At 42.4% G+C, this 26,734-nt stretch overlaps 1 protein-coding gene across 2 annotated transcripts in view; it reads right to left on the bottom strand.

Annotated features, from left to right (window-relative positions):
- Positions 1 to 26,734, bottom strand: part of LRCH1 (leucine rich repeats and calponin homology domain containing 1) — a 203,127-nt gene that overhangs the window by 72,053 nt on the left and 104,340 nt on the right. For both annotated transcript variants that reach the window (XM_063426004.1, XM_063426005.1), the window contains exon 2: positions 2,517 to 2,661. In XM_063426004.1, the coding sequence (XP_063282074.1) occupies positions 2,517 to 2,661 (145 nt within the window). The remainder of the gene's footprint in view (positions 1 to 2,516; positions 2,662 to 26,734) is intronic.

Below are 26,734 nucleotides of genomic sequence, written 5' to 3'. Positions count from 1 at the left end.
TACTCACAGACACTTTACTAAAACACCCCCAATGTTTTGCTTTCTCATCCTCTCTCACTGCCACAAGCCAGGTGTATACAGTAAAACCTTTAACAGTGATTGATTTGTTTTATGGCTGTTTTTTGGTGATTGCTATAGGTCATACAGCAAAACCTTCCTCTGACTAGAATGACAGAGAGGAAGGCAGCCCTGTCAGGCCTCGGGAGACCAACTTCAGAATTAAAAGTAGCAACTACTTCACCTTATATATTTTCTTCCACTTTACACAACTTGGCAAGAGTTTACATTCCCCTACACCCTACAGCTGACTGATACCAAGAAGCTAAGTCACCATTGGAGGACTTTGGACAAATACTTTAATGCACTGCATGTATGTTGGCAAGCATCATCTCATTTATAGTTCCAGCAAAAAATAAATAAATACATTTTAAAACAATTCTATCTATCCATCCATCTATCTCAGCTTTCATGATGCTTTGTCATTCTAAGGCATCCAAAGCATCACAGGAGTTGTAGTTTTACAACATATGGGGATCTATGCTCGGCACTGGATATGGCACTTCGCCTCTTCCGACAGGGGGCAAATGCGCATACGCATAGGAGGGCCTAATTTCAGCATGGGCACACTGGGCAGTTGCCAGTTGCCCAGGAGCCCCCACAGGCATGGGGCCCCACCATGATACCCATGTGCCCAGGCCAACAGTGGAGATCCTTTGGAGACCTGACCCCGTTTTCTCGCCGTGGGCCCTCTCGGGCCGGTGAGGAGATCGGAGATCTCCCTCACCGGTCCAAAGGCCCTTCGTTCGGGGAGAGAGAGGGAGTTAGGACCCAGGCCTGCAGGAGAGGCTGACCTGGGAGGCAAATCGCTCCTCCCACGAGCAGGCTGTGTGGAGTGTTGGACAGGAGGGAGGACAGGAGACAGCTTGCAGCCAGAGGATCTACAGGATTTGGAGCACAACTCACCACCGGACCACCAGGGCTGGCTGTGTCATCCTCCCTCCTTCAGCAAAGGTAAAATGAAGGGTGGGGAGAGCGACATTCAAGCCTACACATCCTCCTGTCACAGGGATGGTTACGCTTAACTTACAACAACTCCAATAGCAATCAGGGGAACACGTGCAACATACTGATTGTTTGGATCTGAATTCTGAAATCTTCCATGTACATTTTATATTTTGTTATGGGACAAGAAATGGCTCTTGACACTGCCAATTTGTTTTGAAGTTACTCTGAAGCCACATGCACCAATTTAATATCTATATTACTTTTATACTGTTAGCAGCAAGTTTTAATATAAAAGGAAATAAAATAGAGTACCATAAACACTATTGCACTTTGTAGTGGTTTTGGCTATAAATCTTCAATCATCATGTTTTCTATCAACTCCCTTTTGAAAAGTTTTAAAGAAAGAAACTCAGTATCCTAATCCATTCAAAGCTATCTATCTTTAGACAGAAATGACAGGCTACTAGCACTGGGCTAACCCTCTTTGAACACCTGCAGACCATCACTGCCATTTAAAGTAATAAGTGGCGAGCTGCTTATATCGGGCCAAGTGTGGGGTCTTCATATAACTATCCATCTAAGGTCGGACAGGTTTAAATAGATAATGGAGAAGCGAATCTCCCACATGATCAAAACAGCACAATGGTTAAGTTATGAATTCCAATACATCCTTTACAGTTATAAAGGTAAAGTAGCAGTAGTATCAGTAGCAGTAATAGTAGTATAAAAGTAAATTAAAGTGATATAAAGGGACATTATAGTCACCAGAACAACTATAGTTTAATGTAGTAGTTCTGGTGAGTATACTCTGCAGGCATTTTCATGTAAGCACTCCATTTTCAGAGAAAAGGCAGTATTTACAATGCCCCCTGGGGACAGCTACAGTCACCACTCCTCAGATGGCTACTAAAGGTGCTTCCTGGGGTAGTGCTGCATGGAGACTCTGAACTTTTCTCATGGATATGCATTGATTTAATGCATCTCTATGAGGAGCTGTTGATTGGCCAAGCCGACGTTTGGCCTCGCACCCATCCTGCATCCTTGCCGATTTCAGCCAATATAATGCTTTCCTTATGGAAAAACATTAGATTGGCTGAAATAATAAATTCTGGTTATGTCACCAGGGGTGGTGCTGGAAATAAGGTAAGTTTTATTACCTTTTAAGGGGGCTAAGGAGGGCATGCCACCTAAATGGTGGTTTTAACACTATAGGGTCAGGAATACATGTTTGTGTTCCTGACCCTACAGTGTTCCTTTAATGCCTTATTCCATTAAGTTGCTCACTTAAATTTCATTCTTCTCAGTCCTCTCCCTGCCAAGCCCTGTGCATAGCTCACTCCAATAAAATAATTTCAGTGTAGTAATACTGAGGAAATAGTGGAGCTTATAACCATTGTTCTGTGCAAATTACCAATATCTAGACATAAAACAATACCTGTTTATAAAATTTGTTGCATTGTTACAAAATTAAAATGTAAGTTTGACAATGGATGAAAAGGCAAGAAACATACCTTATGTTTAAGTATGTAAGCATTTGTAAATTTATCAAAGCATCCGGAAGAAATTTGATACAATTTTGATACAAATTCAGTACTTCTAATGAGACAAATTGACAAACTTCCACTGGAACTTCAGTCAGTCTATTCCTTGAGAAATCTGTTTTTAGAAAAAGAAAAAAAAAAAAGAAAGAAAACAGAAAAACAAGTAAATATCAGTCACATAACTGCAGTTTAATATTGAGAGCATCCAAATGGACTCTTCATCCAACAATATGTAGAGGTGAATTAATCGTCGATTTAAAACTATTCGTGCTTTCGGGTAAATTCTTAACAATAAGAATACAGTATTCTGTTTGTATTCACATACATTTAGTAGTATTGCTTTATGTAAGCATAAAAATGCAAATTCATATTCCCCATAAACAAACGAAAGCCTACCAATGATATCCAACCTGTAGTGGGCAAAAAAAAATTTTTTTTTACATGATCTAAAGGACTAAAGCACAAGGGAGATCAAAGGTTGTATTATGTTTAATTTATTAAGGTTACAAACTTTAAACTTGTAAAAAAAAAAAAAAATACAAAAATAAAAAGCACATTATGATGATGGAGCAATGTTTTGGTATGTACTAAGCAAAATGTCATCTGTAACACAAGTAACACTTAATTATGCACATGTTATAGAACACGATAAGTTCACACAGGGTTGTTTTTTTTAAAAAATACATTAAAGAATTGATGAAGGTGGGATTTATACAAATAAACAACTTCCTTCATTCTGACAATTATAATCAAATTCTCAGGAACCGACACTCTTTCAACTCTTTATAATCCATCCCATTATATTACATGTAACGGTTATCCCTACATAAGAATCACCCACACTGTTAGTTCTTAACAATCAGACAAAAGGAAGATATGTTCGGGAGAGTACGCAGCCATGTCACTGTATGGAATTAACCATTATTTGATTGGTTATGAAAATTGTAGGGGGGTCAAAAAGTGTCAAACAGAGCAGGAGTATGATAGCAAATGCCCCAAGTTCAAAAATAGGGACCTCCTCTCTTCACACAAAATCCACATTGAGAATGGGCAAGTGAACAGTAGGGATGTCTCAGAGAGTTGTTGATAACTTTTGCAGAGCCCTAAGCAGTAACCTAGGTTATCCCAATTAAGTCAAGCTCTGTCTTCGACAATTGCAAAGTAATTCAGTTCCATGAAAAATTATGTAGGCATCACTACAACTGAAGCTAAAGTATATATTTTCACTCTTTCATAGTAATCCGACTAAAAATACTTTCAGCAGAATGTATGGATGGAGTAGAAATTAAATACAAGAGGAACATCACAACATTGACATAGCTTATTCCTAAAATACACAGCACATTTGTTGTTGTGATGCCACAGTGACACTTTGTAGTAAGCCTGTGAGAATACATAATATTAATATGCGTGTCCTAAGAAAGTATAGTCAAATAATGAAATAATTGCTTGAATATTGTATTAACATGTCCCAGCACATATTTCACCACAATTCTTAAGATAAATTACTTCTAACACCAAAGTGAATAAAGATAATTAATCTTTGAATTTCATCTAATAGAGTGGGTTGGCCTCAATTATTTACAAGACAGTTCCAAACCTCTGTATTGTAATTACATTAATAGAGTTCTAGGCCTTTGCCAACCTTGTCAGTTTGTATGAGGCAAAAAGTGTGAATTATGTGCCAAAATTCAGAAGGTCTCTGTAATCCATTTATAAAACAGTAAACTATTGACTTTATTAAAAATGCTGATATCAATCCCCATGATGATTCAAGAAGTATAGAAGATCAGTCCTAAGCTTCTAAACATGTGTAAATTTTAGATGCCACAAAAAATACAAGTGTACAGCATTTATAAAAGTGTACTTGTATGCACAATCAACATGTTTAAAGACTTGGGTAGATTTGTGTGCTGCGTGCACAATCAGCATGTATGAAGGTAGAGTTGTATTTGTGTGAATAGTGAGTTCATATGAAGGCAGAAGTATGTTTGAGTGGAGTGTCAGTGTGTATGTGAATTCAGAGGTGTATTTGAGTGGAGTGTCAGTGTGTATATGAATTCAGGGGTCTATTTACATTCTGGCCAAGGTGCAAAATATACCTGACAGACACACAGTCATGCTGGTCATATAAAATCCACAGCAGGCCGAAGAGGGTACCGGACTCCACATCTGGGGGTCGTGCCCCGAGATCGCTCCTTTTTGGAAGATGATATACTCCAAAATCCAAGAAATCAGACACCACACTACCATTTCAACCTTTGCCTATGCTCCTACATCACAGCTCACTACCACAACAAATATATAAAAAAAAAAATCACTGACACTCCATCTGCTAATCAACGCAAAGTCCCTAATCCTGACACTTTAGAAACAGGCTGGTGTACACACCCTCCGGCAATGGATTGCAAAAGTTGAGCAGATGTACTCTATGAAATCATTGACTGCATCTCTATGGGGATGCTCAGTGAAATGTGCCGAAATGTGCCCAAACGTGGACACCCTGGCTAATCTACATCACAGGGGCCCCTGAGAGCCCTCACCTCCTAACATTGTTTAGACAAGACCATACCTAGACTATTGCCACTGGGGACTGGTAGAACGTATATCCAAATAATGTTTTTGCTTTGTTTTCTCCTACACATTTCCTCATATAGTCACTCACCCGCTATCATATTCGCCATAGACACTACTACTAAGCATGGAGGATAATCCCGTACATGACATATTGTCTCATCGCGGTTACTACACTTCTGCAAGCATCACAACACACAGAACGTTCATATAACCAACATGCTTCCCACAGTATCCCCACCTCAATATTTAATCCCACTATACACGACTGACCATTTAGAAATGTTTATATTGTACAAAAGGTTAGAGCTCCCAAAACGTTGATGTATTTAACCCAGACTTTATATGCTTTCTTCACATTCTTTGTTCACTCTGCAACCTTATATTCCATGACGATTATTTCCTTTCTGTTCAAATATTAAGAAAATGAAACTATGAGAAAAATGGAAAATAAAAATGTAAATAAAGATTGAGAAAAAAATCCCCAAAACAAACCCACAGCAGAATAGGTTTGTACACTTTCCACCAATAAATATTTTAAAGGAGTTATTCATGTAGTACTGCAGAGATCCACTCTGGCTGGTTACCTGCCTAACGTTTCCCTGTGGGGAGGCCTGCCTCCCTAGTGGCCCACGGGCCAAAGTTTAAAGGAACACTCCACACATGTCAGAATCATCTCATTTTAATTGCAGTTTATAAACGTGCCAATTTCTATTTGAAATCAACACTGCAGAAATGCCTCCACGGCTATCATACAGTCGGGAAGGTTACCTTTTGTTTGTTTGCTCAACAGAGCTAACAGAGGTGGCATGCACACTTTGCTAGACTATACTTGCCTTTTCCTCCAAAGTAGGCTACTGTGCAACAACCAGCAGAGAGCCATCCAAAGTCACACACAGATCTCTGATCGTGCAAAGACATGCAATGGAGCTTGCACGGGTAGGAATTAGAAAGCTTACCGTTGCTCAAAATCATAATTTTCTCTACGAGAAGCCTCTGATTGGTCATTTTCCTGTTGGCATCAAGAAGTTCCCAAATTCCCAGTTCCCAAAATCAACTCCTTTAAATTGCAACATCACAATGGGGTATCTAAAATCATCATAAGAGAATGTCCTTTACAGCATTAGGTGCACCTATATAGATTTAGCAAAGTATATCTTTAAATTCTGAGTCTTCAAGGATATTAAAGTTTCTTTTTTCACATGAAATTCAATAAAGTGTTCCATAGCAAGCTTGGATGCATGTTCAAGACGTGATAAGGTTTTCAAACAGCAGTATCCAGGTCCATTAAAGAAATTTCTGTTAGCTCTGTGTTCTAAATGTGAGGCATTCTGCACTTACTGTCACACAATACAAATTGTAGAGTTGTTCAGCTATGTGTGATTACGTCTCAAAGCATAAAAAGTGCAATTTTAAAGAGAGAGCTATGACACATTGAGCGAGGAAAATACCCAGACTTGAAGACATCTGTTTTAAAATGTAAAGAAAACGTAACTAGCTTTGAAAGACAAGAGTATATAACCCATAGACCTCCATCACAAACCCGCGCTTTTTACAATTTCACAATTCTTTGTGAACTTCCGCCAGTATTGTGTGTTTAGTATCCACATTTACAACTGAAAAATGTTTAACCGTCTTCTATCAGTAATTTTGCAAAGGCTGGAAATACAAGGTCTGACAAAATTAAGAGTGGGACTTGACAGGTAAATAACTTATTTGTTAGTAGTTACATTTTTTTGTTACAGGTACATATTATAACCGAGCCTTGGGATATTCATTATGGGTAATTTCACAAAGGAAAAACAAGCAAAAATTGTGGAATTTTATTTTCAAAATGGCAGATCCATTTTAATGCAAAGAGAAAATTGTCCTGAAATGTGGTTTCAACAGGATAGGCCTACTGCCCATAGAGCCAGAGCTACAATTGACCTCCTGAAACAACTGTTCAGCGAGTAGATAATTTCATGAAAATCCCAGAATAATTGGCCACCATGTTCACCTGACGTTTTAGCTTCTGATGACTTCCTGTGGAGTGGGTGTACATTAAACATAGAAACATAGAATGTGACGGCAGATAAGAACCATTCGACCCATCAAGTCTGCCCAATTTTCTAAATACTTTCATTAGTCTCTGGCCCTATCTTATAGTTAGGATAGCCTTATGCCTATCCCACGCATGCTTAAACTCCTTTACTGTGTTAACCTCTACCACTTCAGCTGGAAGGCTATTCCATGCATCCACTACCCTCTCAGTAAAGTAATACTTCCTGATATTATTTTTAAACCTTTGTCCCTCTAATTTAAGACTATGTCCTCTTGTTGTGGTAGTTTTTCTTCTTTTGAATATAGTCTCCTCCCTTACTGTGTTGATTCCCTTTATGTATTTAAATGTTTCTATCATATCCCCCCTGTCTCGTCTTTTCTCCAAGCTATACATGTTAAGATCCTTTAACCTTTCCTGGTAAGTTTTATCCTGCAATCCATGAATCAGTTTAGTAGCCCTTCTCTGAACTCTCTCTAAGGTATCAATATCCTTCTGAAGATACGGTCTCCAGTACTGCGTACAATAATCCAAGTGAGGTCTCACCAGTGTTCTGTACAATGGCATGAGCACTTCCCTCTTTCTACTGCTAATACCTCTCCCTATACAACCAAGCATTCTGCTAGCATTTCCTGCTGCTCTATTACATTGTCTGCCTACCTTTAAGTCATCAGAAATAATCACCCCTAAATCACTCTCCTCAAATGTTGAGGTTAGGACTCTATCAAATTCCCTCCTGGAACATCAACCCTGTTACATATCTTAGTATCATCAGCAAAAAGACATACCTTACCATCAAGACCTTCTGCAATATCACTAATAAAAATATTAAAGAGAATGGGTCCAAGTACAGATTCCTGAGGTACCCCACTGGTGACAAGTCCAAGCTTGAATATACTCCATTGACTACAACCCTCTGTTGCCTGTCACTCAGCCACTGCCTCACCCATTCAACAATATTGGAATCCAAACTTAAAGATTGCAGTTTATTGATAAGCCCTCTATGTGCAACAGTGTCAAAAGCCTTACTGAAATCTAGGTAAGCAATGTCTACTGCACCACCCTGATCTATAATTTTAGTTACCCAATCAAAAAACTCAATAAGATTAGTTTGGCATGATCTCCTGGAAGTAAACCCATGTTGTCTCTGATCTTGAAATCCATGTTTTTTTTTAGATGTTCAACAATCCTATCCATTAACATGGTTTCCATTACCTTCCCCACTACTGAAGTAAGGCTTACTGGCCTATATTTGTCCGACTCCTCCCCTTACCTTTCTTGTGAATGGGCACAACATTCGCCAACTTCCAATCTTCTGGGACTACTCCTGTTATCAATGATTGGTTAAATAAATCTGTTAATGGTTTTGCTAGTACACCACTAAGCTCTTTTAATAGCTTTGGGTGTATTCCATCAGGTCCCATTGACTTATTTGTCTTTACTTTTGACAGTTGAAATAGAACCTCTTCCTCTGTAAACTCACGTGTAATAAATAACTCATTTATCCTTTTTCTTAACTGAGGTCCCTCTCCTTCATTTTCATTTGTAAATACCGAACAAAAATATTCATTGAGGCAGTCAGCTAGACCTTTATCTTCTTCTACATACTTTCCTTCTTTTGTTTTTAGCCGACTGAGGAAGCCGTGTAACGGTGAAACGCGTTTTGGCAATAACTTATATTTATATTTGTATTATCCATATGGTATTTTAATTTGTAATTTTCTAGTATACTGTACACAAATTTTAGAAATTCTCTTTTATAATAAATATACATTTTATACTCAAACCAACTTTGCTGCATCCTGTTGAAGTGATTCCAGAAAGGGGTAGTGTCACCCCACAAATTGACACTAGGCCAATATACTTAGAGCCGGTTATCAAAGGCTCTAAAGAAGGTGAGCAATACTATATTTTATTCACATTGACATTTATAGTATCTGAAATACTACGCTCAGATTGGATTACCTGTGTCTTTTTTTCTACCCAACACGGAGGAAAATACACATACGTATATCGTGAGAGAAGGGTCGTGTGGTCTACCCAAAAAGACACAGACACTAGGAAGTTTAGAGCCTTATATCTGCAAAAGGCTCTAAAAAATGTGAGTGGATTCGATTCTATATCCGGAAAATTCACTATTTAATTTAACCCACTTTAATATACTGCACAATTATTTGTATATTTTCTCTCTTTTTTCTTTTCATATATACAAGTGTGAAAAAGAGGGTAAGTGCAATTAAAGCACTTTTCACTTTTATATATTTCTAACTATACCTAGCGCTACACTCATAGAAAACTTTCACACTCATTGTTGTTTTTGGTGATCTTTTATGTGTGGTGGGTTCATAGGAGTGCCCACAGAGTGTTTTAGCGGCTATTTTGATATAAATATACACAAATATATAAGCGCCACCTATTCCACACCTTTGTGTATTTTGAACTTCTTTTGTTTTTAATCTAACTACCGTATATACTCGAGTATAAGCCGAGTTTTTCAGCACATTTTTTGTGCTGAAAAACCCCAACTCGGCTTATACTCGAGTCAGTGTCTGTATTATGGCAATTTGCATTGCCATAATACAGACTGGGGGGAGAGGGGTGCTGGCAGAGCTGTACTTACCTGTTCTGCAGCTCCTGTCAGCTCTCTCCTCCTCCGCGCCGTCCGTTCAGCACCTCGGTCAGCTCCCAGTGTAAGTCTCGCGAGAGCTGCGGCTCTCGCGAGACTTACACTGGGAGCTGACAGAGGGAGCTGCACAGACCGCGCGGAGGAGGAGAGAGCTGACAGGAGCTGCAGGAAAGGTAAGTACAGCTCTGCCAGCACCCCTCTCCCCCCCACTGAACTGCCAATGACACTGGACCACCAGGGAAGGAGCCCCCCTCCCTGCCATATATCAAGCAGGGAGGGGGGACGAAAAAAAATATAATAAAAAAAATAAATAAAAATAATAATTAAATAATAATACAAAAAAATAATAATAATATAACAAAAATAAAAAATAATAATAATTAATAATATATTAAATGCCCACCCCCACCAACACATACACAAACACACACTGCACTCACACAAACACACACTGCACTCACACACACACACTGCACTCACACACACACACACTGCACTCACACTGCACTCACACACACACACTGCACTCACACACACACACTGCACTCACACACACACACTGCACTCACACACACACACTGCACTCACACACACACACTGCACTCACACACACACACTACACTCACACACACACACTGCACTCACACACACACACTGCACTCACACACACACACTGCACTCACACACACTGCACTCACACACACTGCACTCACACACACACTGCACTCACACACACACACTGCACTCACACACACACACTGCACTCACACACACACACTGCACTCACACACACACACTGCACTCACACACACTGCACTCACACACACTGCACTCACACACACTGCACTCACACACACTGCACTCACACACACTGCACTCACACACACTGCACTCACACACACTGCACTCATTATATACACACACTGGAAATAAATATTCAATTAATATATACGCACACACACTGCACTCATACACGCACTGCACTCATACGCACACACTGCATTCATTATATACACACACTGTAAATAAATATTCAATTAATATAATTTTTTTAGGATCTAATTTTATTTAGAAATTTACCAGTAGCTGCTGCATTTCCCACCCTAGTCTTATACTCGAGTCAATAAGTTTTCCCAGTTTTTTGGGGTAAAATTAGGGGCCTCGGCTTATATTCGGGTCGGCTTATACTCGAGTATATACGGTAATCCTTGTTTTACTTTTCTTTTCTCATTTATGTATCTAAAAAAAGTTTTGGCCCCCTTTTTTACTGACTGTGCTATTTTCTCTTCTGTGTGTGATTTGGAAGCTCTTATTACTTGCTTAGCCTCTTTCTGCCTAATCTTATAGAGCACTCTGTCTTCCTCACTCTGGTTTTTTTAGAGTTAACAAACTATGTACACGTTAGCAGCTCAAGAAGAATATCCATGAAGAAATTTCAGCACTAGAACCTCACACAGTAAATATTCTTATGAACAATGCAATAGAAAGAGCCTGAATTTGCGAAGCGACCATTGGAGATCATTTAAAAGATGTCAACTTCAGTACCTAGTCAAACAAATCTCTATATATTAAGCATTCCTTGTATTGAAATCGGTTCATTAATAATAAAAAAAAAGATTATTGGCTCATCAAACCTGTAACGGCACCCCCAGGCATAAAAGGGGTTAAATCGCCGTTTAGAAGATCTTCCCCTTCCAGAGATACAGGCACAGCTACCGCAGAACCCCAAACTCCCCAAGAACGAGACAAAGCTCCGTGTTGAGGGTCAAGCAGTGAACAGACAAAGCTGTGGGTTTATTTTTCTTATATACACATTCTTAGACATTAGTACCACCCACAGGGTTTTGTAAAACAACCAATAAACACGTACAATACACTCAGACACTCCCACACAAAATCATCCCCTCTGCCTGTGATACAATTACCTTACACAATGGGTAATGTAATCACAGGCAGAGAAATACAGTTTTTCCATATTATTCATAACTTTAAAAGTTTGCATCACATTCACATAACATTTTCAGAATCAGCATACTCCAAATACAAACATACGTCAAAATCATACAAATTGGTCCAGTGGGTCAAAAGATAGATCGAAGTCCTTTGTGACCAAACAAAGCATGGCTTTTCTGCCCAAAACCAGTTCCACAGAGTCTTCTTCTATCCTGGAGATAATTGGGAAGTAATTAAATTATCTCCAAGGACAGAGGCAAAACTCCATTAAGCACATGGTAGCAAAATACAATAAAATACATAAAAAATATATAACTGTGCAGCTATTGCATAAAACAGGTACATTCAACATATCCCCAGATAGCTTAGATTTGAGCGCACATTATGACTGAATGGCGCTCAGATCACATACATACAGTTCAATTGCCTTGGAGCCAAAGTCTTTCACATAGTCTTTTGTTATACGAATGGGCTCTATGGGATAGCTATCTGGGGTAACACTGCTCACATAGGGAAAGTACCGAATGACCCGGCTTTCGGGTCTTTGCAGTGGAAAATCAAGTATTTCTTTTTTTTTTTTAAATTCTTTATTTATTACAAGGTGTTAATATCACAAGCAACAATAACAATATTTAACATATACCCATGTGAGTACATCCAGGCATGTATATATATATACAATTTGCGTAAAAATACAGCAACAAGATATACACGGCAGGGTACATAGGAGTTGACGCTTGCACAACCGCCACGAATGACCACACTGGTTCAAGGTGCTCCCCCTATATTTTTGATAAATATAAAATAGAGAAAAAAGAAAGAAGGAGATAGATTCGACTGGTCCCATCGTATGATTCGTGTTAGCCGGAACAACATGGTCACGGCTCATGTTGAGCCACGTTTTACGCAGGTATAACTCCCTATTCTGCCCCTTAGCCGAAGGTAGTCTCGGTGGAGATTTCGTCCAACCATGTTAATTCCCAAGCATTGGGAGCTCCCTGAAAACAGGGTGAATAATGTAGCGACAGATATTGAGGGATAGAGGAACCAGTCAAAGTCCAAGAGGGAAAAAGAATGATAGAGATAGGAAGTAACCTGAGAGACAATAAAATAGGGGAACAATCTAAGGATGAGTCTAGGTGGGGGGGGGGGGGGGGGAAGTGGTATTAGGAGGAAATGGGGGGGGGGAGAGGGGACGTTAGGACCCTTCAAGTCAGTTAAATATCAGTACCCAAGATCTTTGTGATGCATCCTATTTTGACGATAAGAAGGTGCGTGACTTCCATGGAACCATGTACAGCTTGCATAACTCCCGGCGGGAACCTGAAAGTCCCGCCGCTGGAGATAAACATGGAGTGGGGTAACAGGTGCGGACATTCTAGGAGAGGTGGGGGAATGGGGGAATGAGCCCTCCCCCCCACCCCTAATCGCCCACTCCACTATCTATCCATGGAGCCCAGACCCTTTCAAACTTTGAGAGCGTGCCTCTTACCTTAGCCGTCAATTTGTCCATAAGAAACGTATCCTTAACCTTTTGCAGGACAATATTAATTGAGGGAGTAACACTTTGTAGCCACATTTGCGCCAGGGCTCTTCTAGCAGCCAGATTTACTTTATGGATCAATAACTGTTCCGTTCTGGACCAGCCTTCCAGAGGTCTGGCCAGAAGGAAAACCCATGGGTCTAGTTTGATCTCTCTACCAAAGACATCTTTCAGTAACCCCGCTATTTGTTTCCAGAATTGCTGAACTGTCGGGCATTCCCACCACATATGTATATAACTTCCCTTATGGCCGCAACCTCTCCAGCATAAGTCCGTGGACATTTTATGCATTCTGCAGAGTTTGACTGGGGTGGTGTACCACCTGAACATGGTCTTATAAGCTTGTTCCTGCATGGAGACACATATAGACGAGGTCGCAGCGGCTTCCCAGATGTCTTGCCAGTCTACTCCCTCAAGTTCCTCTCCTAGGTCAGCTTCCCATTGGGAAGTATAGGTGAGTGCCCCCCACTCCAAGGTGGACGTACTAAGGTGTGCGTACATGGTAGTGATAAGGCCTTTCGGGAACTGCTCCCGAAGGCACATGTTTTCGAAGAACGTGGGCTTTGTCAACGCAGCGGTCCGAACTGCCGGTGTCTGGGCATAATCTCGGAGTTGTAGGTACCTGAAGAAGTCAGACGGGCGCAATGTGGCCCTAGCCTTCAGTTCCTCAAATTGAAGAATCGAACCGTCTTCGTACAAATGACAAAGACGTTGAATTCCAGCGTTCTCTATACCCCTGAAATCTCTGGCTTCCAATCCCGGGCTAAAGGCTGTATTCCTTAGATATGGGGCCAATGGAGAGAGTTGGGTGGTCAAACCGTACTTAAGTGACACGGCATCCCAGAGTTTCATAGAGTTCGCTATGGCTGGGCACTTAACGTGCGGGAGCGGTCTGTTAGCTTTAGGAACCCACATGAAGAATTGGGGGATATCAGGCCCCATGAGGGAAGACTCCAAATCCACCCACCTCCTCTCATCCGGGGGAGAGTGCCACAGCGCTATTTGCGTGAGCTGGGCTGCCAAGTAATAAAAGTACAAATTCGGTAAGCCCAGACCACCTTTTGATTTTGCTCTGTACAGGATATTTCGAGATATCCTATGTTTCTTGTTTTGCCAAATAAACTTCCCTATGGCCTGCTGAAGCGCACCCAAGTCAGATTTAGTCAGCCTTACCGGCAGAGCCTGAAACAGAAATAGGATCCGAGGGAGCACGTTCATTTTCACCGTGTGGATCCTGCCGATCCACGAGATTGGTTTATCCTGCCATCTCTCCATATCCGTAATCAAAGTGCGGATCAGGGGTACATAATTTTGTTGGTGAAGGTGGTTTGGGCATGCTGTCAGCCGGACCCCTAGGTATTTGATATAGTCTCTGGCCACATGAATCTTATAGGTTTCCCTTATGTGGGCTATGTCCGAGTCTATCATATTGAGAGGGAGTGCGCTCGATTTGGAGAGGTTAACCTTATAACCGGCCAGCCCGCTATAGGAGTCTAATATGGTCATCAATGCTTCCATCGATGCCCCTGGGTCTGTTAGGGTCAGCAAAACGTCGTCGGCGAAGCCGGAGACTACATATCGCTGAGCTCCGATCTGGATTCCCCGAACTTCCTGCGTATCCCGCACTTTTTGCAATAGGGGCTCCAATGATAGAGCGAACAACAGAGGGGATAATGGGCATCCCTGCCTCGTTCCGTTGCCCAAACTAAAGGGTGTTATTTTTGATCCCGCTATCCGGAAAATCAAGTATTTCAACATGGAGCCATAGTCACAGGGCAGGTGGCTGGCAATCAGTCTTGTCCAATGCCCAGTGGCGAGGCTGGTTCTGCCACAAAACCCTACACTGAATTTTGGCCAGCATTGTAGTTACACATTTTAGACAGGGATTAACTCTTCTCATGGTAATCACACAAACATGAGATCAATATGCTGACATGACAAATCTATTAAACAAAATGGCAATTTGCAGACTTTGCATTTATATCACACGCTAAAGGTTATTGACAGGCAAGCCAATAACATGTGCATCCTGGGACAAATGAGGGAACTATAACAATTCTAAATGACAAAAATCTAATTACAAAAATGTGGTTACTGTTTGTGAATGATCATTGTTAAGTTTGATCCTTTTTGTGACTTTGCTAATTTCAGAAAATACGGTATGTTTAAGAGCTTTCTCAAGTGTTTTTGGCTGTTGAATTTGATAAGGAGAAAAAAATGTGTCACTAAATCTTCTTGAGGTGTAGGGCCATCTTTTTTGAGCATAATGCGAAAATTGTTGTTTGGAAGAAGGTATGATTGTAATCTCACTGACATCATTAATGTGCATCTAATCATTAAAGGACCACTCTAGGCACCCAGACCACTTCAGCTTAATGAAGTGGTCTGGGTGCCAGATCCAGCTAGCTTTTACCCTTTTTTTCAGAGAAACTGCTATGTTTATACTGAGGGTTAAGCCAGCCTCCAGAGCCTCTAGTGGCTGTCTCACTGACAGCCGCTAGAGGCGCTTGCGTGCTTCTCACTGTGAAAATCACAGTGAGAGCACGCAAGCGTCCATAGGAAAGCATTATGAATGCTTTCCTATGCGACCGGCTGAATGCGAGCGCGGCTCCTGCCGCGCATGCGCATTCAGCCGATGACATCACGAGGAAGAAGAGGAGGAGGAGGAAAGCTCCCCGCCCAGCGTGGGGAAAGAGGTAAGTTTAACCCCTTCCTCCCCCCAGAGCCCGGCGGGAGTGGGTCCCTGAGGGTGGGGGCACCCTCAGGGCACTCTAGTGCCAGGAAAACGAGTATGTTTTCCTGGCACTAGAGTGGTCCTTTAAAGACAGTGTGATCAATGCAATAATGTTAGTGACTTGATTTGTTAGTTTAAAATTGTTCTTTAATAAAAGCAAACTGGTGCCAAGAGAGAAGTGTATAGAACACACTTACTGCAGGCAAACAGCCATAAAACGCCTTTTAAAGTGACCTACAACCAAACGCATGTTCGAGCATTCCTTCCAGGTGGACACTGTGCGCATGTTTCCTTACAGTGTTGGCACATGTGGCATCATAATCCCAGAATAGTTGGCCACCATGTTCTCCTGACCTTTCAGCTTCTGATTACTTCCTGTGGGGAAACCCGAAGGAGTGGGTGTACATTAACAAACCACGTACACCTGAGCTGCTTTGTTAAAGGACCACTATAGGCACCCAGACCACTTTAGCTCAATGAAGTGGTCTCGGTGCCAGGTCCATCTAGCGTTAACCCAGCAGCTGTAAACATAGCCGTTTCAGAGAAAGGGCTATTTTTACACTGGGGTTAAACCAGCCTCTAGTGGCTTTCTCACTGACAGCCACTAGAGGCGCTTCCGCGCTTCTCACTGTGAAAATCACAGTGAGAAGACGCTGGACGTCCATAGGAAAGCATTGAGAAATGCTTTCATATGGGCTGTTTGAATGCGCGCGCGCGCGCGGCTCTTGCCGTGCATGCGCATTCAGCGCTGAGGTCGGCAGAGGGAGGAGAGTTCCCCAGCACCAAGGGAGCCCGGCGCTGGAGAAAGGTAAGTGTTTAACCCTTTCAGCCCAGCGGGAGTGGGACCCTAAGGGTGGTGGGGACCTAAAGACCCTACAGGGAGTGCAGAATTATTGGGCAAATGAGTATTTTAACCACATCATCCTCTTTATGCATGTTGTCTTACTCCAAGCTGTATAGGCTCGAAAGCCTACTACCAATTAAGCATATTAGGTGATGTGCATCTCTGTAATGAGAAGGGGTGTGGTCTAATGACATCAACACCCTATATCAGGTGTGCATAATTATTAGGCAACTTCCTTTCCTTTGGCAAACTGGGTCAAAAGAAGGACTTGACAGGCTCAGAAAAGTAAAAAATAGTGAGATATCTTGCAGAGGGATGCAGCACTCTTAAAATTGCAAAGCTTCTGAAGCGTGATCATCGAACAATCAAGCGTTTCATTCAAAATAGTCAACAGGGTCGCAAGAAGCGTGTGGAAAAACCAAGGCGCAAAATAACTGCCCATGAACTGAGAAAAGTCAAGCGTGCAGCTGCCAAGATGCCACTTGCCACCAGTTTGGCCATATTTCAGAGCTGCAACATCACTGGAGTGCCCAAAAGCACAAGGTGTGCAATACTCAGAGACATGGCCAAGGTAAGAAAGGCTGAAAGACTACCACCACTGAACAAGACACACAAGCTGAAACGTCAAGACTGGGCCAAGAAATATCTCAAGACTGATTTTTCTAAGGTTTTATGGACTGATGAAATGAGAGTGAGTCTTGATGGGCCAGATGGATGGGCCCGTGGCTGGATTGGTAAAGGGCAGAGAGCTCCAGTCCGACTCAGACGCCAGCAAGGTGGAGGTGGAGTACTGGTTTGGGCTGGTATCATCAAAGATGAGCTTGTGGGGCCTTTTCGGGTTGAGGATTGAGTCAAGCTCAACTCCCAGTCCTACTGCCAGTTTCTGGAAGACACCTTCTTCAAGCAGTGGTACAGGAAGAAGTCTGCATCCTTCAAGAAAAACATGATTTTCATGCAGGACAATGCTCCATCACACGCGTCCAAGTACTCCACAGCGTGGCTGGCAAGAAAGGGTATAAAAGAAGAAAATCTAATGACATGGCCTCCTTGTTCACCTGATCTGAACCCCATTGAGAACCTGTGGTCCATCATCAAATGTGAGATTTACAAGGAGGGAAAACAGTACACCTCTCTGAACAGTGTCTGGGAGGCTGTGGTTGCTGCTGCACGCAATGTTGATGGTGAACAGATCAAAACACTGACATAATCCATGGATGGCAGGCTTTTGAGTGTCCTTGCAAAGAAAGGTGGCTATATTGGTCACTGATTTGTTTTTGTTATGTTTTTGAATGTCAGAAATGTATATTTGTGAATGTTGAGATGTTATATTGGTTTCACTGGTAAAAATAAATAATTGAAATGGGTATATATTTGTTTTTTGAAGTTGCCTAATAATTATGCACAGTAATAGTCACCTGCACACACAGATATCCCCCTAAAATAGCTATAACTAAAAACAAACTAAAAACTACTTCCAAAAATATTCAGCTTTGATATTAATGAGTTTTTTGGGTTCATTGAGAACATGGTTGTTCAATAATAAAATTAATCCTCAAAAATACAACTTGCCTAATAATTCTGCACTCTCTGTATATAAAAAATAAAGAGTTTAAAAAAAAAAAAAATATTTTTGAAATGTGCTGACAAACTGGTTTTACTCTTGCTTATGTGACAGGGCTTAATTTGAGTACAGCGAAAGCAGTATCTCCCACTCAGTCAAAAATAAATGTGGTGTCCACCAAGGTTTAATTCTTGCCCCTTCTATTCTCCATATTTATTATTGACCTTCGTACCATATGCAAAACATCAACTGAGCACATGTATGCAGATGACACCTTAATCTATAAGTAAATAAAACGTATCACAATTTGGGGTAGTGTTACAGGATGATTTCTCAGAGATTGAATGACTGATCCCTAAAAATAAGATTTCTTTAAATACTGGCACAACTGATTCAGTTGTATTTGGAATCAAGCCATACCTCCCAACATTTCAAATGTACAAAGAGGAACTTTAATTTTAGGGGTGAGAGTGAGGTGTGTGTGGTCAGGGCCCGCTGGGCTGTTCGGAGATGTTTTAGGTGACTTATGAATAACAATTTATGCGACTAAAATATAACTTATAACAAGAACAATGTATCTATAGAATGTAAGCTCCATCGAGCAGGGTCCTCTTCAACCTATTGTTCCTGTAAGTTTATTTGTAATTGTCCTATCTATAGTTAAATCCCTTCTCATAATATTGTAAAGCGCTACGGAATCTGTTGGCGCTATATAAATTGCAATAATAATAATAATAATAATAATAATAATAATAATCTTATTTACACAGACTGATTTCTAAACACACTTCTAGTTTTATTACACTCAAAAACACCAACAATATGGAGCTCCTAAGAAAATAGGGACACGAGGATAAAAAATATGGAGAAAAGGATTTGGGATCGAAGTAAGGACTGTCATTCCTTAATAGGGACACTTGGGATGTAAGAAAGCCTAAATTGATTAAACTAACTAATCTTCAAATAAGGACTATTGTAAAGTCTAACTAATTGGCCACATTCAATTCCTATAAATATCTTGATATGGACCTGATCCTAATCTCTCATTTGGTTTACATACTTAAAGAGATACTATAGGCCAGGGGTAGGCAACCTTTTAGCAGCACTGTGCCGATATAGGATTGTGATGTCCCGTAGCACGCTGTCCTATTTTTTTTTTTTAAATTGAGGTGTGTATGCTGCCGTATTCTGCTTGTGTTATTTTTACTGTAATTGCTTTGTATCGTTGTATATGTGCGTATATGCAGGGCCGTCTTTAATATTGACTGGACCCTGGGAAAAGCATTTGCTTAGGGCCCCCTGGACCCTGTCCCACCTCCCCAGGTGTGCAATCACGTCCTCCACCCCAACGCTGACACACACAGACACGCTGACACACACAGACATACTAACACACACACAGGTATGCTGACACTCACACACAGATATAATGACACACACACACACAAGCATACTAACACACACAAAATTTACACTTTTAAACCCACCCTCCAGTTTCCTACCTTTCCTGCTGGTGGCCGAAGGTGTTGGGAGTTGGGGTCTGGCTCTCTCGGCAAGCCCCCCTCCACTCTGCCTACTCTTCTTTCCCGCGCGCTCCTCTCTTTGTGGGAAGAAGTGATGCACGCCGTCCCTTCCTCCCAGCCTGCTGCCGAAAAGCAAGGGGCCCACTCGCGCTGTTAAAGCGCCTCAGCGCGCGACCAGACCTCTGCTGACAGAAGCCCACCGGGTGGCCCTTTGTGCATGGGCCAGCCGGTGGGCCTCCTTAGTGTGCGGATTACCGGCCGGGGGGTGAGAAATAGTTGAGGCCAGCGGGGCTCACGGTGCAGCTGCCCCGTTTGCCCCGTGTTAAAGACGGCCCTTCGTATATGAGCTATTATATTGTATATGTTCATGAGTAGTTTATGGCATTGTGTATGATACATATGAATGTAAGCTGTGTATGGGGGCTGCTTGTGGAATTGTATGTGTGGATGGATATGTCACATCCACTTTGGTGGAGTCGTGGGGTTGTGTGCATGTATGTGGATTGTTGGTGGTGTTGCGTTTGTTTGGATTGTGTGTATGTTTGTGTGTGGGCTATCTGTATTATTTGTATGGTGGGAAGGGTTATTCTGCATTTCTGTGTATATCTAGCAGTGTGGGTGACTTCCTTGGGTTCCAGTGGGGACCAGGCCGGCCAGGTACATGTCAAAGACAGGAGCTGCAACTGCGTGCTGCTCTACTACTGTGTGGTTTCCCATTCACTAGTGCTGGGAGGAAGTGATCTGAGATCACTTCTTCTACGTGCTGCAATGCATAAATTGAGGATTGTACTTCACCACCTTTTTGGATTAGCAGATATCTGAAGTTTTACTGGGACTCCTGATAAGCCAGAGCCTGTTTGGCTCTAGCAGCCTTGAGTGCCGTGCAAAGACACCTCGAGTGCCGTGCATGGCACTAGTGCCGTAGGTTGCCTACCCCTGCTATAGGCATTAACACTGTAGCTTTTTAAAGTAGTTTTAATGTATAGATAACATCCTTAAAATTTCACAGTACAATTCTCTGCCATTTAGATGTAAGCTCATTTGAGCAAGGTCCTTACCAACCTACTGTTCCTGTAACATTTTAGAATCGTCTTAGTTAAGTTCCCCCTTTATAATATTGTAAAGCGCTGCAGAATAAGTTGGTGCTACGTAAATGCCAATAATAATAAGAAAATAAATAAATAAATATACCACATACCTAACCTTTATGTAGGCAACAGCCAATACAAAAAATCTGAAATGACAACAGCGATTAAAGGAGGTCTATAGTGTCAGGCGCACAAAGATGTACAAAGATGTACTCCTAGCAAAATAGGAACCCTCTGTTCCCACGTTCCGTAACACCTCTTCCTTTCTACTCCCTGAGCAATATAGCAGGTTAAATAACCCCTTAAACACATACCTGATTCCAGCACTGATGTCAGACTCCTCCTCCACCAGTGTCAGCTGATCGGGGAAACTAATGTCCATGCATAATAGATTGCCACTAGAGGTAGTGTTAACCTAGCAAAGTAAACATTGCAGCTTCTACATTGCAGGGTTAAGGGAACAGGGACACTGCATCCAGATGAAGTGGTCTGGATGCCTATAGTGTCCCTTGAAGAACAATTCTATCTTGACAGAACATCCTTGCATTTCATCTTTCATATTCATGGTGGGGTTGGGCTTTTTGTGATTGGAAAAACTACACAGACCCCAAAGAGAGTCCTCTAATCTGGGAAGACACTTCCTGGGAGGGGCCTGTCTGCACAGTGCTCCAGCTTTAGAGGGACACTATAGTCACCAAAATAACTTTAGCTTGATTAAGCAGTTTTGGTGTGTAGATCATGTCCCTGCAGTCTTACTGCTCAATTCTCTGCTTTTTTAGGAGTTAAATCACTGTTTGTGAACCCTAGTCACACCTCCCTGCATGTGACTTGCACAGCCTTCATAAACACTTCCTGTAAAAAGTCATCTAATGTTTATCGTTCCTTTATTGCAAGTTCTGTTTAATTTATATTTTCTTATCCCTTGCTATGTTAATAGCTTGCTAGACCCTGCAAGAGCCTCCTGTATGTTATTAAAGTTCAATTTACAGAGCAAGAGATAAGATTGTTTAAGGTAAATGACATCTGATTGAAAGTGAAACCAGTTTGTTTCCATGCAAGCTTTGTCAATCAGAGCCAGGGGAGGTGTGGCAAGGGTGTTCTATCAAAAAACCCTACCCCGTGAAAATTCACTACCCTCGTCACTTCCGGTGACGCGGCCGCACCGGAAGTGACCCTCATCCAATGGAGGAGGAGGGTGTGCGCCGCCGCGCAGGCGCACAACAACTAGGCTAGGTAGGGATTTTTCACGGGGTAGGGTTTTTTTGATAGAACACCCTTGCCACACCTCCCCTGGCTCTGATTGACAAAGCTTGCATGGAAACAAACTGGTTTCACTTTCAATCAATTAACGCCACAGTGCGCACGCGCGGCAAAGTACTCCCGTCGGAGGTACAGCGCGCGTGCGCACTAGTGGCAAGGGAGAGAGGCTTTAATCCGACGATCAGAGTTCGCGCGTGCGCAGTATAGGGGTAGGGAATTTTGATGGCTATTAGCCCTGTGAGATCTCCCTACCCCTATACTGCGCATGCGCGAACTCTGATCGTCGGATTAAAGCCTCTCCCTGCTCCCAACACTCTCAGCCATCCAAGATTGAGGGTGAATTATGGTGAGACGGTGGGTGTTTATGTGCATTATATTGGGGGGGTCTGCGCAAAATTGGGGGGTCTGTGCAGAATTGGGGGTCTGCACAGACCCCCCAATATAATGCACATAAACACCCACCGTCCCACCATAATTCACCCTCAATCTTGGATGGCTGAGAGTGTTGGGAGCAGGGAGAGGCTTTAATCTGATGATGAGTCCGCGCATGCGCAGTATAGGGGTAGGGAGATTTCACAGGGCTAATAGCCATCAAATTTCCCTACCCCTATATTGCGCATGCGCGGTTTGTGAAGCGCTCCCTTGCAACTCGTGCGCACGCGCGCTGTACCTCCGACGGGAGTACTTTGCCGCGTGTGCGCACTGTTGCATTCATTTCCCCTACCCCGTGAAAAATCCCTACCTAGTTGGTGTGCGCTTGCGCGGCGGCGCACACCCTCCTCCTCCATTGGATGAGGGTCACTTCCGGTGCGGCTGCGTCACCGGAAGTGACGAGGGTAGGGAATTTTCACGGGGTAGGGTTTTTTGATAGAACAAGGGCTGCATAAACAGAAACAAAGTGATTTAAATGGCAGTGATTTAAGTGATTTAAACTCCTAAATGGCAGTGAATTGAGCAGTGAAACCTGAGAGGCACGATCTATACACTAAAACTGCTTAATTGAGCTAGAAGTTGTTTAGGTGACTACAGTGTCCCTTTTAAGGGGCAAAAAAATACCTTTACTTTTTTTTTTTAATTCTTTTCAATGAATTTAATGAAGAAAAAAACAGAAAAAAAAAACAGTCACAGCTGAATATTGTTTCTTTAACACTGAATGACAATCAAACGGTCTCTAACCAATAGTTACTAATCTGTGGCCAAATGAACAGTTTACTTGCTTCTTTGGAATTTAGAAATATATATACAAACATAGTCAGCAGGTAAAGGGTTAAACAAGCAAACAAGTGCTTGGGAGGCGTCCTTCTCTCCCATAATCTCATGTACAGGAGAGGACTCAAAATAAACAAATAAAAATGAGTTGTCCCCTAGGATTCCTGACACAGCAGGAAGGGTTAAAAACTTTTATCACAGCAGGAATCCAAGGGAGTTGTTTCCAAATTAATAGAAATGCTTACAATGCGGAGCTTTTTTGAACAGTTTCCTGAGGGAGTTTACTGCTGTGGTCACTAGCACTAAAGTTTCCTTAGATGTCTTGTTATGTGTATTTCAGGATTCAAGGACATTGATATGCTCGCCTAAAAGGAAGGACCTTTGTAGCAAGTAAAATACAGACTGATCTGTGCGACGTAAAGTAAAAAGTATTAGTGGTTTATCCTTGTAACACTTATTAAAAGCACCTGACTGTACATTTAATATTTCATAGCCATTGGCAGAGGGCCCAAATCAATACAGTATGGCTAAAATGTTTAATAGCAATTTGGCCACTACAAAAGGGCTGCAGAGATTTGATGATATTGAAACCTTCAATGTCCCAGTGCTACCTTTAACAAGGGGAATGGAGGATTTATATGAAGAAACGGCTAGACAAAATGAACTAGATAACTTAATTTTGGAGGGGATATAAAAAAAAAAAATAATAAATAGTAATAAAAAAAAAAAAGACACAATTAGTATAATACCTTTAGATTTTCAGTGTGCGTCTGAATTTTTTTTTATTATTATTTATTTAATTACGCCTGTAATGTCACAATAGCTAATGCAGACAATGGAAAGCACACTTCATGCCATGAATTAAAACTGCACAAAGTTTTGTAAAACATGGACATACAAAATATGTAAGTAGACATGCAAGTATAAGCAGCAATGAAATCAAGCTACGTAATGGACATTTTGTTTAGGCAAATTAATGTAGTATGACATCATGCTAGGTCTAAGGAAGGGAAAAAATCTTGGAGAGGACTACCAGGTAGGAATCAAGGTTGCTCTGTCGTTGATACCTTGGCTGTAAAAAATAAGTAATTGAGCGTTACCTTCATGGCACTATACAGCATGGCTGGTTGGAGACTTAACGGTCAGGTTGTATGTAGCACAACAAAAACTAAGACTAAAATGAAGGTAAAACAATGAAGATGAAACAAATTAAAGCCAGGCCCTAGAGATGTGACATTGACAGAACACCGGCATTACTCAGGGATCATTTAACACCACACGCAGGCCAACATACAGAGGCAGTCGCCGTGCCAGGTCTTATTAGAAAGCCCAGTCTCATTCCAGTGCTTCTGTACAGACTTTGTATATTCAGCAGCTGACAGCATGGAGGTCCACGATGCCAAAGTACTGCAGATTTTCGGCCTGAGGCCTTAATGGGAGCCCTTGCCGTATGTCCATTGATCTATCAGGGTCGTGGGCCCATGGGTTCTCCAGAGTCCAGTTGTCTCCCTGGGTGCATGGACGGCAGTGGAGGGTAAGCTCCAGATGGGCACCCAGCTCAGAAGAAAAGCAAGCGGCCAGGGCAGCAGTGGGGCTCATCTGTGTAGCAGAAGGTGCTGCCGAGTGGGGGCTTTGCGCCATACTGGTCTCTGGTTTGGAGGTGAGATAAGCTGTGGGGTCAGCTGCTGCGGGCACCTGATTTTTAGGAGGTGTAAGGGGTTGTGGCAGCAATGTACGTGATTTAACCCGGTGCCAGAAAGCTCCCCAACTGTCAGAGTCAGGTTAGCTGCCGCTTGGGTAGGTCCTTGAGATGTTACTTTGCTTTAAAGTTAAGGATTACTCAAATTGTGTGAGGAGCTCACACTAAACACAGCTGTCAGCCATGATGATCAGGCCCTGCTCCCGTGCTTCTGAATTTAATATTTTAAACTCGTGCCAACACGTGTTTCTGGGTGTGTAATATTTGTAGGTGCATATGTGTAAATTTAGCATGAGTGCAAGGATTAATAATTTATATTGTGGGCTATTAAAAAGGGTGGCATGGGGGGCCAACTACCGAGCCGCTCAGAAGCCATTTCAGGCAGATCCAGCTCCAGATCCCAACACCCCAGACCCCTACCCGGACTAAGGGACTCACACTGCATCGAAAGATGCCCTTCTTTTTGAAAACGCTGCCTAAACGGAAACACAATCCCACGCTACTCCACGCAAGCACTGCCCGACTTTGAGGCGCTCCTCGTCGGGGTATACTAAGGCCTTGCACCTGTCACAGCCACTGGATCTCCACCCAGCTTGGCAGATCAAATGTCTGCCATGGGGCGACATTCCCAGAAAGCCAGCACCCAGGCAGAAGGAAGCAAAATCGGGGCCATGCGTTAACGGCCTGTGCGGCCCAAACCGGGCCCAACGGAAAGCCAGACAGCTACGGCCCTGCTGACCCACGCTGACCAGCTGGAGAGACACGACCTATGCCACATACCACCAGCACCCCCGGAGGGATCGCCCCCCGCGACCAAACTTGACTTGCAAATATTACTGCATGATTTCCACAAAATGCTGGTGAAGGAACTCGCAGGGTCAGAGCTGATTTACAAAGCACTAATGACCAGGTACGTTCTACAGAAGCTGACATGACAGAGGTCACCACCAACCTATCCAATATACAGGACTCTGTACAACAGCTCCAAAAATCACACCACAATCTCACCCTGCACCTGAATGCCCTTGAGAACAGTCACCGACGCAACAACATTAAAATCCGCGGCATCCCAACAAGTGTCCTGACAGCAGAGCTGCCACATTACACGAGAAGGCTACTGGCAACTATATTACCCCCAGCAGTGGCTAGAAAAATGGTCAATGACGGAATATACCGGGTCTCAGGCCCCTCAAGAACCCCCTCACAAGCAGCTTGTGATGTCCTACTACACTGCATGTCGTCCCAAGACTCAACAACTACGTGCTGCCCGCATGAGCTATAGATGGGAAGCACCGGGGTCGCTACTAGCTACCCACCATGGGACTTCCCACACCCTTCCTTGCAACTCTGGGATTGACAACTGCGGACACACAAGCCTCTGACAGAACCTGGGACCCCTACAACATCACTCCCTTCATCCCGAGGTCCGAATCAACTAACCACATGTCAACCTGACTGCAGAGGGAAAAAGCGATTCTACGTGTTCTGCACTGTGATTACGGTTAACTGGTCTCTTCAGATGCCAATGATAAG

This window comes from Pelobates fuscus, chromosome 1 (genome assembly GCF_036172605.1).
Source record: "Pelobates fuscus isolate aPelFus1 chromosome 1, aPelFus1.pri, whole genome shotgun sequence".
In the NCBI taxonomy this organism is placed as follows: domain Eukaryota; kingdom Metazoa; phylum Chordata; class Amphibia; order Anura; family Pelobatidae; genus Pelobates; species Pelobates fuscus.
This window is presented reverse-complemented; position numbering and strand designations above follow the sequence as displayed.